The sequence below is a fragment of the Bufo bufo genome, chromosome 4 (genome assembly GCF_905171765.1).
Source record: "Bufo bufo chromosome 4, aBufBuf1.1, whole genome shotgun sequence".
Classification (NCBI taxonomy): domain Eukaryota; kingdom Metazoa; phylum Chordata; class Amphibia; order Anura; family Bufonidae; genus Bufo; species Bufo bufo.
Window position 1 is genome coordinate 201,980,186 of NC_053392.1, and position 12,642 is coordinate 201,992,827.

Below are 12,642 nucleotides of genomic sequence, written 5' to 3' on the forward strand. Positions count from 1 at the left end.
GCGTTTTTTGTTTTAATTCGATTTTTTTCTACTTACAGGGACAACAGAGGCGCATTAGACCCCTCTGTTTCTCCCGGGGTTGAGTTGCGCCAGTGCCGGTAATTCCGCACTGCCGCCTCCCCCACAGAAGACAAGGTGGACCAGGGCAGCCTTGCTCCCCTGCGTCCCGCCAGCTCAAGGGTCGCCCGCACGCCAAGTCCCTCCCCCGGCTTCCTGCCACTGCGGTGCCAGTAGCTGAAGGGGCGACCCTGCTGGATGGATTGAGGGCGAAGACAGCGTATGGTGAGAGTGGCTGCTCCAGCCTCCCCTTCCTCCCACCGCTGCTACATCCAGCCCCCCCCCCCCCCCCCATGGGCATATCGTACCGGCAACCTTACCGGGTATCATTTGGGGGGGACTTTATCTGGGCAAAATCCTTTATTTAGCGGCAGGGCACGAACTCTGCCTTCAGGGGACGGCTGTATGCAGGAGGCCGTCTGCCACATCAGGCGCGGCGGGGGCCGTTTTCTTGGCGCGAACGGCGCCATTTCATCTGGCCGGCACTCATCCACCTCGGGGGTTAAAATCATTTTGCCGCGCGCGGCTCTGCGTCTCTTTCAGCGCGGCAAGGGGTGGGCGGAGCTTCACAGCGCTCCGCTACTTCCGGTTTCGTCGGGCTCCACATCGCATAGTGCTGCGTGGAATCCTCTCTGCGTCCGATCCTGAAGCTATTCATCCCCGTGCCTGCTGCCTCTCCTCCACAGCCTCCTTCAGTCTGCTCCCCTTGCTGCTGCCGCTTGCATCATCTGGGTCTGGTAGGACTGTTAACCCCCTCCGTGCCACCAGTACTGTTGTTGGGTGTAATCCCCGTTCCTTTTGCCCTGGGGTCTCCCACTTTAAGGCAACATTTTTTCCACCATGTCAGACCCTTCTGCACCCGCCAAGCCTTGGTACCATGCCTGTACTGCTTGTAGGGAACCCTTTCCCCGGGGGCAGTCTGATCCGCACTGTCCTGCATGCCGAGTTCCACCGCAGCCTCAGTCGCCCGCTGTGTCGCTCCCTGCTTCCTCTGACCCGCCTGACTGGGCTAGATCCCTGTCCCAGGCCGTGGAAAGCCTCACTCATGTCGTGGGCCGCCTAATAGACAGGCCGCCTACCCCGCAGGATGCCACTCTTACTGTCGCGCCCTCCGGGTCCACCGCTTCTGCCGCTGCAGCGGGTTCACCCCTTCTTAGTGACCCCTCCCGAGCTAGGCACTCTCAGAAGCGTATTAGAGTAGAGCGAGCCTCCTCCTCGGATGCCTCCCTCTCCCCGCCACGCGTGCGCACTCAGACGAGCCTCTCCTCTCCAAAGGATTCGCTCTCTGAAGGTGAATTGGCGGTTTCAGATTTGGAAATGGACTCGGCCCTGCCGTCCAAGCTAGCCTCAGCGATGGGTCAACTCATCTCGGATATTCGTGACACCTTTAAGGTGCAAGATGACCCCCCTAGCTCTGACGCAGCTAGCGTCTCCTTTATCAGACCCAGGCAGGCCTCAAAAGTCTTTCCAATCCACTCTGATTTCTCCTCCGTGGTGTCTAAGGCTTGGGCTCGCCCGGACGCCCGTTTTGTCAATCCCAAGAAGCTGGACATTTGCTATCCTTTTCCAGCCGATGTCGTGGCCACCTGGTCGTCCCCACCCAAGGTGGACCCCCCCTGTGGCCCGTCTGTCAAAGAACACGGCCATCCCTGTTCCCGACGGGTCCTCTCTTCAGTCAGCGGAGGACCGTCGCATGGAGACCCTTTCCAAGGGCATTTTTGCTGCCTCCGGTTCTGCTCTCAGACCGGTTTTTGCCTCTGCTTGGGCAGGTAAAGCAATCTCTGCTTGGGGTGCGCAGCTGGAACAGGAGTTGGACTCGGACGTCCCCATCCAGGACCTACGTTCCTTGGCCCAGCTTATTATTCGGGCCGGGAATTTTGTTTGTGAGGCCTCCCTTGATGCGGGAGCCCTTATTGCACGCTCCTCCGCCCTGGCGGTTTCCGTCAGGAGGGAGCTCTGGCTGAAGGTTTGGAAAGCAGACGCTGCCTCCAAACGTTCCTTGGCGGGGCTACCGTTTGCGGGTTCCCGCCTTTTCGGGGTCCGCCTAGACGAGCTTATTTCGGAGGCCACGGGTGGTAAAAGCACCCATCTTCCTCAACCCCAAGCCAGGGGCGCCCCCCGCGGACGCCCCGGTGCGTCTCGTTTTCGGTCCTCCCGCAGGACCTCTGGGGCTCCCCCCGCAGCTGCCGCTTCGGCCCCTCCCCAGGATAAGCGTAGGAAGCCGTTTTTTCGGGCGCAGCCCTCCTGGCGCAGGCCGCAGGCTGCCCGCACACCCGCAGCAAAGCAGTCCTCTGCCTGAAGGCGCGCCCCCACCCACCCGGGTGGGGGGCCGGCTCCTCCTTTTCAGGGACATCTGGATGGCTCACGTCTCCGACGCCTGGGCTCTCGAAATTGTGTCCTCAGGATACAAAATCGAATTTGCGTCCTTCCCTCCAGATCGGTTCTTTCGCTCCCGCCCCCCGCGGGACCCGAAAAGCGCGGCTGCGTTCTCCGCGGCTGTTCAAGCCTTACTGGACAGGGGGGTGATTACCCCCGTTCCTCTAGAGGAAAGGTTCCAAGGGTTCTATTCGAACCTCTTTGTAGTTCCCAAGAAGGGAGGTTCGGTGCGGCCCATTTTGGACCTCAAAAAGCTCAACCGTTTTCTCCTCCTTCGACGGTTTCGGATGGAGTCCCTCCGTTCCGCGGTGGCTTCCCTGGAGCAGGGAGATTTCATGTCTTCCATCGATATACAGGATGCCTACCTCCATGTTCCGGTAGCCCGGTGTCACCATCGCTTCCTCCGATTCGCCGTGGGGGACCTCCACTTCCAGTTTGTCGCCCTTCCCTTTGGGCTGGCAACAGCCCCCCGGGTGTTCACCAAGGTCCTGGCCCCGGTTTTGGCCTTACTCCGTTCCAGGGGTGTTTTTCTGCTACCGTACTTGGACGATATCCTCATCAAGGCTCCGTCCCTTTCCCAAGCGGTTGCCAGCGTGGATCTCACTCTAGAGACTCTGGCGAGATTCGGTTGGGTCATCAACTTCCCCAAGTCCTCCCTTCCTCCCGCCAGACAACTGGTCTTCCTGGGAATGCTTTTAGACACGGAAGCGGCGGAGGTACGTCTTCCCTCGGAAAAACGACTGACCCTCCGTCGGGCGATTCGGGGTCTCCTTCTCCACCGTCGACCGTCCTTCCGCTTCTGCATGCGGGTCTTGGGGCAGATGGTTGCCTGCTTCGAGGCGATCCCATTTGCGCAGTTTCACTCCCGCCCTCTCCAACGGGCGATCCTCTCCTCCTGGGACAAATCGCCGGAGTCTCTGGATCATCCCTTCCATCTATCGCCTCCGGTGCGGTCATCTCTCCGCTGGTGGTTGCAGTCCCCTCTTCTGGGCAGGTCCTTTCTGCCGCTCAACTGGTTGGTGGTTACAACCGATGCCAGTCTCTTGGGCTGGGGAGGCGTGTTTCCTCCCCGATCCGTCCAGGGCATTTGGTCTCCATCGGAGTCCAAACTCTCGATCAATGTCCTGGAGCTGAGAGCGGCCCTTCTGTCTCTGCGACACTGGACTCATCTGCTGAAGGGTCATCCAGTTCGTGTGCAATCGGACAACGCCACGGCCGTGGCGTACATAAACCACCAGGGGGGCACTCGCAGCAATGCAGGAGGTCACCAGCATTCTCCGTTGGGCGGAAGCCCACGTCCCGGCCCTATCTGCAATTTTTATTCCAGGGGTGGACAATTGGGCGGCGGACTTCCTCAGTCGCACCACCGTCGACCCCGGCGAGTGGTCTCTTCACCCGGAGGTGTTCGAGGCCATTTGCCTTCGTTGGGGCATACCGGACGTGGACCTCATGGCCTCCAAATTCAATCACAAGGTCCCCGCCTATCTGTCCAGGGCCAGGGATCCGGGAGCCTGCGGAGCCGACGCCCTCGTTCTTCCTTGGCGAGGCTTCGCGCGTCCATACATATTCCCTCCCATCCCACTCCTGCCCAAGGTCCTTCGGAAGATCGCAGCGGAAGGCGTCTCGGTGATTCTGATCGCTCCGGACTGGCCCCGCCGGTCTTGGTATGCCGACCTCATGCTGCTCCTGGCAGACGCGCCCTGGCCGCTGCCCGCCAGGGAAGATCTTCTCTCTCAGGGACCAATCTTCCACCCGCGTTTAAGGTCCCTACGTTTGACGGCGTGGTTGTTGAGACCACCGTCCTGACACGTAGGGGTTTTTCTGCGGACGTCGTCCGCACCATGATCCGCGCCCGTAAGCCGTCCTCTTCTAGGATCTATTATAGGACCTGGAGGACCTATTTGGGGTTCTGTGCCGATCTGGGGATTCCTCCGCTCCGCTTTTCCCTCCCCACCTTTTTGTCCTTCCTGCAGAGCGGACTTGCCCAAGGTCTGGGCCTTAGTTCTTTGAAGGGTCAGGTGTCTGCGCTGTCCATTTTGTTTCAGCGCTCACTGGCCCCCCTTGGTCCTGTCAAGACCTTCCTTCAGGGCGTGGCTCACGCGGTTCCCCCGTACCGCCCTGGGACCTGAACCTGGTTCTCTCAGCGCTCCAGGCTTCTCCTTTCGAGCCTCTGCGGACGGTTTCCTTGCGACTTCTGTCCTGCAAGGTTATTTTCCTGGTAGCCGTCACCTCTCTTCGGAGGGTGTCCGAATTGGCTGCACTCTCCTATCTGGAACCTTTCCTAGTGTTCCACCAGGACAAGGTAGTTCTTCGTCCGGTCCCTTCCTTCCTTCCTAAGGTGGTCTCCGCCTTTCATCTGAACGAGGACATCGTTCTCCCCTCTTTGTGTCCTTCCCCTTCCCACCCGCGGGAGAGGAAGCTTCATCGCCTGGACGTTGTCAGGGCGCTCAAGGTTTACCTGGAGGTAACCAGCTCTTTCAGGCGTACTGACTCGCTCTTTGTGGTTCCGGAGGGGTCGCGCAGAGGGATGGCGGCATCCAAAGTTGCTATCGCCCGTTTTGTCAAGATGGCTGTTACTGAGGCTTATCTCGCCAAGGGCAAGGTTCCGCCCCTCGGTGTTACCGCTCACTCCACTAGAGCGGTTGGGGCTTCCTGGGCTCAGAGGAATCGGGCTTCTACGGAGCAGATTTGCAAGGCGGCCACTTGGTCCTCCTTGCACACCTTCACCAAGTTCTACAGGGTGCATACTCATGCGTCGGCTGACGCTGCTTTAGGCCGTCTGGTGTTGCAGGCGGCAGTTGATTGAGGCCTCTGGTGTTGGTCTAGTTTGTTCTGGTCCCTCCCTTCTGGGACTGCTCTGGAACGTCCCATGGTTTCCTGTGTCCCCCAAGGAATATGGGCGAGAAAAGGAGACTTTTGTATTACTTACCAGTAAAGTCTCTTTCTCGCTCTTCCTTGGGGGACACAGCACCCGCCCTTCATTTGGGTTACAGTTGTGGTTCCGGCTTGGTTGCCCCCGTTGGGGCTCGACAGTTCTTTTTTCCGGTTGGTGGTTATCTTTCACTACTTGGACACGCAACTGGCAGTCTCTTCTCCAGGCTGAAGGGTATAGCTGATGGAGGAGGGGCTTACAGCTTTCACTTAGTGTCACGCCTCCTAGGGAGCAGAGCTATACCCATGGTTTCCTGTGTCCCCCAAGGAAGAGCGAGAAAGAGACTTTACTGGTAAGTAATACAAAAGTCTCCTTTTTTTAAAGGGGTTGCCCAGTATTTTTATTTGGATGGCCTATCTGTAGGATAGCCCATCAATATGTGATCACACTGTCCAACACAAATCGCCCCTTGATCGTAGCTACTTCTGAACAGTGGACTGCTGGTGGTGCATGGTTTTGGACCCCTTTCAACTTGATACAGATGGCCCATCTTGAGGAGAGACTGTCAATCTCAAATACTGGGCAACCCCTTTAGCACAAATTGTTTTAAAATATTTCTCAAAAACCTGGGCCTTTTATATTTTTTACTATACTATATTTCCTTTCCCATATTAACCACAGTAATCTGAACTCTACGTACATGTAACTTATTGCTTGCACTAAGTGAAGCCTCAGATCTTCAGGGGAAATGGGGGACACACCTTCCACTACTTCAGTATTACTGCTAAATTATTCCCAAGAGAGAGTTCCATAGTCTCACTGCTCTTACCGTAAAGAATCCTCTTCTACGTTTGTGTACAAACCTTCTTTCCTCCAGACGCAGAGGATGTCCCCTCGTCAGTCAGTCCGGGAGATAAATAGATGATGGGAGAGATCTCTGTACTGACCCCTGATATATTTATACATAGTAATTAGATCTCCCCTCAGCTGTACTATCCTGTGGATAGGGGATAACTTAATCTGACCAGAGTACCCCTTTAAGTCAGAGTTGTCATGTTGTCGTCACTATCTGGATTTATGTGTATAATTTCCCATGGTCATATTAAGACTTTGTCTTATTTTTATTTAATTTAGTAGATTATCTTTCAATGGGGGCATCTGAAGGGTTAATCCAGTGGCAAAAGCACCAACGATATACTCCTGTGAAAAGTATTTGCCATTTAAAGGTGTTGTTTGCTTTTTACTATTGATGACCTGTCCTCAGGCTAGGTCATCAATATAAGATTGACTGAGTCCGACACCCAGCACCCCCGCCGATCAGCTGTTTGAGGAGATGGCTCGTGCAAGGCACATGTGCCGTCTCCCTTCTCTCTCCCTGCTCTGCTGCAGCTTTGCTATAGACCTACAGCGGTGAGCAGGAAGGGAGAAAGGAGATGGCACGTGCGCACTGAACAAGCCATCTCCTCAAACAGCTGATCGGCGAGCGTGCTGGGTGTCGGACTCCGCCAATATTATATTGATGACCTATTCTGAGGACAGGTCATCAATAGTAAAAAGCCTGGACAACCCCTTTTTAAAGTGGTTTTCCAGGTTAATGGTCTTGATAACCTAGACTCGGATAGGTCATAAATATCGGCTCAGTGGGTAGCGGGAGCTGATCTGCAGTTACCCAGCATGGCCACTACACTTTGAATGGAGCTGTGCTTCCGACTGCATTCAAAGTGCCAGTGGCTACTGGGAACAGTTGATCAATGGTGCCGGGTGTTAGACCCTCACCGATTTGCTATTGATCCCGACTGCATGTAACAAGTGGATTAACTCTTGAAAATACCATTAAACTCTATTGACAATATGATTCAGTTCCAAGCCACACTTAGCAGTTCTTGCAGCCAGACCTGTTGAGTCTAAGCATCACCTTAAATAGAACCAGTCTAGCAATGTGAAGCAGGCTACAAGAACTGCAGGCCTTGCTTGTTTCAGTCAGTGGACACTAAGAAAAATGGCAACCATGACTTGCAAGGCGCGAACCACAGCTAACTAAAAAGAACACCCATCTAGATGACTCCCAGGACATTTGGGGTAATCTTTGGACTGATGAGTCAAAGGCGGAGTTTTTTGGAAGAAAGCATAACTCTAACATCACGTTCTAGTATAAGAACATCATACCAATAATCAAACCTGATGGTAGTGTGATGGGCTGGAGGACCTGGACAACTTGATATAACTGATGAAACCATGAATTGTGCTCTCTTATCAGAAAATCATGAAGAGAAATGTCCGCCTGTCAGTTTGTGACCTAAAACTCAAGTGTAGTTGGGTTAAGCAGCAGAACAATGATCCAAAGCACACCAGCAAGTCCAGGTCTGAATAGCTCAAAATACATTCAGATGCTGTGGTTAGACCTTAAACAGGCAGTTCTTGCTTCAACCCCCAATGTAGCAGAATTAATACAGTTCTGCAATGAAGACGCTGCCAAATTCCTCCACCGCGATGTCAGACTCATCACAAGTTATCACAGATGTTTGATTGCGGTTGTTGCTGCCAAGGGTGACACTGCCAGTTATTATGTTTAGCGGGGAAATTACTTTTTAATGCGGCTAATATGTTATGAAAAAATCTTTATCTTCAATAAATGGAATGATCATTTAAAGGGCATCTATCATCAGAAATCTGGCTGGCTCAGCCTAATGTAGCCATCCTGTAAATGAGCTGTTAAAGGGGTTCTCCTCTTCTGCTATACTGATGACCTCCTGCATCAATGCGGTGTTCTCTTCTCTGCTAACCGCTTGTTGTTGACATTGCAGCGGTGAGATGTAATTACTACTCCACTCCTCCTATCAAACTGAATGGGATGTCGGAGCAGTAATCTCACCTGCTCGCCGCTGCAATGTAGATGACTAGCGGGTAAACAGCTGACACGAGCGGTGCATTCTCTTCAAACAGCTGACCGGGGGGCCGCCACCGATCTGATATTGACCTATCCTCAGGATAGGTCATCAATATAGCAGAATTGTAATGCACCAAAGGCAGGCCCAAGCCTTTTGGTGAACACGAGCCCTGCAGCTTTCTTCTGGCAGCCCCTCCCTCTCCTTGTTTGACAGGCCAGGCTCAATGTTGATACAGGAGTCTGGTCCTGTCAAGAAAAGGGAGGAGCTGCCTAAGGAAAGCGGCAGAGCTAAGGTGCACTAACCTGCCCTCAGTGCACTTAAACTTGCCAGTAATGCAGCATTGGATCTCTGAATAACAAGTATGGTTACATTAGGTTGAGCCAGTCCTGCATCGTGAGATTGCTCATGACATGTACCCTTTAAGAGCTGTATTGTTTATCTTAAGTTATACTAATTTGGATGATAGGAAACCTTTAAATGTGCCAAATTGGCAAAAATGGAAGAAATCATTGAGTAGCAAATGCTTTAATCGGAGGTCTGTTCAACCTTCAGGAGTTTAGCTGCATTGACCAGATAGGTAGTGTAAGGGTAGGTTCACGTCACATTTTTGCCATCCGTTTAACGTATACGCTTGGGGGGGGATACAAAAGCTTGGCACACCACACTTTTCTATCCTGCTGAGCCAGGTAAAAAGAACATATATGGAACTCTATGGGGAACGGAGGCCACTATGTCTGAGGCATCCGTTAACGTATACGTTAAACAGATGGCAAAAACGTGATGTGAACCTAGCCTAACATGAAGTAAGCCCGATGTTAAATCTCGGGGAGTCAAGATTGCCAAGATGGAGGAATTTACATTAAAAGGTTGGCCGGTTTATATTTTATATCTGCACATGGCTGCAGCTAGTAATAAGCTTTATTAAACTCTCAGTACTGATGTCCGATAGTGTGATATGAATAAATCATGTGTACACACAGGTCCCCTGACCTGCGTGCCGGGCGCTGTTGGAGGATTCAGTCTATCAGCGGCTTCCATTCACTTACACTGGGGACAGACTGTGCATGCGCTAGTTTCCTTGTCTGTCTCCAGTGTTGGTGAATAGAGGAGTCTGATGCATGGAATCGCTCCAACAGCGGCCATGTTCCCAGCACAGTGCCGGTACGCATGTCAGGGACCTGTGTGTAAACAGGATTTATTTAACATTTTGGTCTCGTTGGGGTGTGTTTTTTTTTTTTTTTTTTTTTTTTTTTTTTTAAATTATTATTATATAATAAAAATAATACTACTTTTTTTTATTTTTTTTATTAAACAAATGCAGCAAATATCTTTTTTGGCAGTGGCACAAATTGAAGGGAATTTATCAAACCATTGTCACCATTTTTGTGTGAGCAGTGTTGTGAACGTTGGAAAACAGCATTTTTGTGCAATTGTGACTTTCTTTGCACTTGGCTCTCTTCTTGTAAATGAGCTGGGCTTGGCAGTAGGGGGCATGGCCTCTTGCAGCCCGGCAGATTCACTAACTTGCACTACGATCTGGTGCAAATTTGAGCTCAAAGTTTTATGCCTAGCGCATAGCTGGCATAGATTTAACGTTCTGGCACATGGAGGGCCATAGATGCATCAAATGTATCAAGAGGCCTGCACTGCTAAATGAAATGGGCGCACCTCACTCCAGTGCACACAAGATCAAGACTGGGGTATAAGATGTAAATCTGATGGAATCAGAATTGGTTATTATTGGGCAACTGTTCTACTTTTCCTTTGATCCAGATCCCCATTGTATTTTAAATATTTGTGTAACTGTTTTAACTCCCATCTCTCATGGACATAAAACAGGAAATCAAGCATCCTTACGTCACAACTGAGTCTGTGGAAGAATATGCAGAAGCAGATGCACCGGAGTTCGAGAACGTATTTGTTATATCAGATTTCCAGCACCCCTCCTTTCGATACCTGTATAAAGCTGACTGCAGAGTGCTGGGCCCGCCGATCATCTTGTACTGTGCACAAAAAGGAGAGGTACAGTTTAATACAGTGCGATATACTAAGCCCCATGATTCTTTTGTATGTAGTGTTTTTTTCCTGTTGAGCTGTAGGATTGACATGGCAATGTATTTTCTGCAGAGTACAGCTGTTACGGAGATCAGAGATTTTAGACTGCTGAACCATAACTTACTACCAACATAAGCCGTATCTGCCGGTTATAATCTTGTGGTATGAACTGTTATCTTAGAATTTCTTTTCTTCATTTAGCCATTGCCATTCACGTCCCGACCTCTGTACTGTGCAAGCATGTTGAATCTAGTCCTGTGCTTTACTGGGTTCAGAAAAAAGGAAGAACTGGTAAGAATTGTCTAACATTGTGTGCTTAGATGAACTAGAAATGTCATTTTTGCATGATGTAAGAAAAACCGTCTTAAGGTTATTTTCCTTTAAAGGAGTTTTCCCCATAGCACTTCCTCCAACATCACGTCAGTCTCGGAGCTCTCTTCCATTTCAGACTCCAGCCCCCCAGTGCTGGTGCATACAGTGCCACAGATCCTTTGTGTGTATGCGCCAGGGCTGTGGGCAGGATTCAGTTAGGTGGCCCATCCAAATAAGTTAGGTGGTAATGCGCTCAGATTCTCTCCCGCACTCGGAAGAGAGATGAGCTTGGCGATGGATGTAACGTTGGCAGAAGACCTATGTGGCACAGTGGACATGCGACCAGAGTTTTGGTTTTGCAATACAAACATTGCAGGTATATAAAGTACATTAGAAAGTTAAACTGGTATTCCCATCACAGACAATGGGGGCAAATCGCTAGGATATACCCCCATTGTCTAATGGGTGCGGATCCCACCTCTGAGACCCACACCTATGAGAACGGAGCGGGGAGAGCTGTGGCACCACTAAGCGCTGCTCCCATAGAAGTGAATGGGAGCACACCGCGCACGCGCAGCCCCTGCTCCCATTCATTTCTATGGGGCAGATGGAAATGGCCGAGCCAGCGCTCGGCTATTTTCAGCAGCCCCATAGAAATGAATGGAGGGCGGCTGCGCATGCGCAGTGCGCCGTCCGTTTCTTTTCCCCTCTCCGTCCTCTTTGTAAGTGCGGGTCCCAGAGGTGGGACACGCATCTATCGGACAATGAGGGCATATCTTAGCGATATGCACTCATTGTCTGTAATGGGAATACCCCTTTAAAGTGGTTGGTTTCATGACCCTAATTTAGTTTTGTCTTTATTGGGGGACGGTCTATGTGGTGTGACCTAAAAAAAAAAAATCATGTAGGTGTTATAATCTGCATTGTTTTTGGGTTTAGGTGAAACTAGTGACGTTAGTCCACCACATGGGAGGAACCATACGAAAAGACTTCAGCTCTAAAGTGACACATCTTATTGCCAGTTCTACTCATGGAGATAAATTTAGGGTATGTTTATTTTTACCTATCCTGTTGAATGGTTGTATTTTGATGAAGGATACTTAGGCTACTTTTACACTTGCGGCAGAGTGATCCGGCAAGCTGTTCTGTCGCCGGAACTGCCTGCCGGATCCGGCCAAACGTATGCTAACTGATGGCATTTGTAAGACTGATCAGGATCCTGATCAGTCTGAAAAATGTATTGAAATACATCAAAACAGATCCAGATGCACAGACCGGAAGGAAGGACTAATACATTCCTATGGAAAAGAAATGCCGGATCCGGCATTCAAGCAAGTCTTCAGTTTTTTGGGCCGGAGATAAAACCATGGCATGCTAGGACGGAACTCCCTGCCGGAAAAGAAAAACGCAAGTGTAGAAGTACCCTTAGGGGGACACTTACTAAGACCGGCGATTTCAACGACTTTCTTAGTCCATGTCTGCTGGCACTTAATGCTCCTATGTCATGTAGAGGCGCCTTGCTTAAATCTACACCAGCAACCTTGCTCTCGTAGATTTAAGTAATTTTCTATGCCAAAAACAGATGTAGAAAATGATAAATGAGATGGGCCCGCCCCTTTTTCCACCACCTTAGAAAAGTGGCGTGAGTAGAGAAGTCGCAGATTCGGCTGCGAATCTCCTTTGCGACCAAATCTGCGACAAAAGTGTGTGTAAAAAAAAAAACAAAAAACAAAAAAAAAAAACATAATTAATGGCCCCTGTGGGGAGCTGTGTCTTTAGCAATTTTAACTAATTGGTAGGGCTGAGAATGGATAGGGAAAGGCGATCTGCAGACGCCGCATCCCCCTGAGGGCCAGAGTACAAATATGACAAGTAGCCTGTAAATAGGCAGTATAGGACATATCATATAGGTTAACCCCAAAAAATAATAATCAGCAAGTGCGGTATTACGGGTCAATGACCTGGCAATAGGCGACACCTATAGATACCCAAGCGCAATTACATGGGCTGGACATTAGTAGCCTACGTGCGATACATATGTGGGAAAGAGCAAGTCCTTGAACAATATAATAATCCTCTTGG

At 50.8% G+C, this 12,642-nt stretch overlaps 1 protein-coding gene across 3 annotated transcripts in view; it reads left to right on the forward strand.

The window, feature by feature from the left end:
* Positions 1-12,642, forward strand: part of ECT2 (epithelial cell transforming 2) — a 119,459-nt gene that overhangs the window by 18,849 nt on the left and 87,968 nt on the right. For all 3 annotated transcript variants that reach the window (XM_040428246.1, XM_040428245.1, XM_040428248.1), the window contains 3 exons: positions 10,033-10,215; positions 10,450-10,539; positions 11,500-11,607. In XM_040428246.1, the coding sequence (XP_040284180.1) occupies positions 10,033-10,215; positions 10,450-10,539; positions 11,500-11,607 (381 nt within the window). The remainder of the gene's footprint in view (positions 1-10,032; positions 10,216-10,449; positions 10,540-11,499; positions 11,608-12,642) is intronic.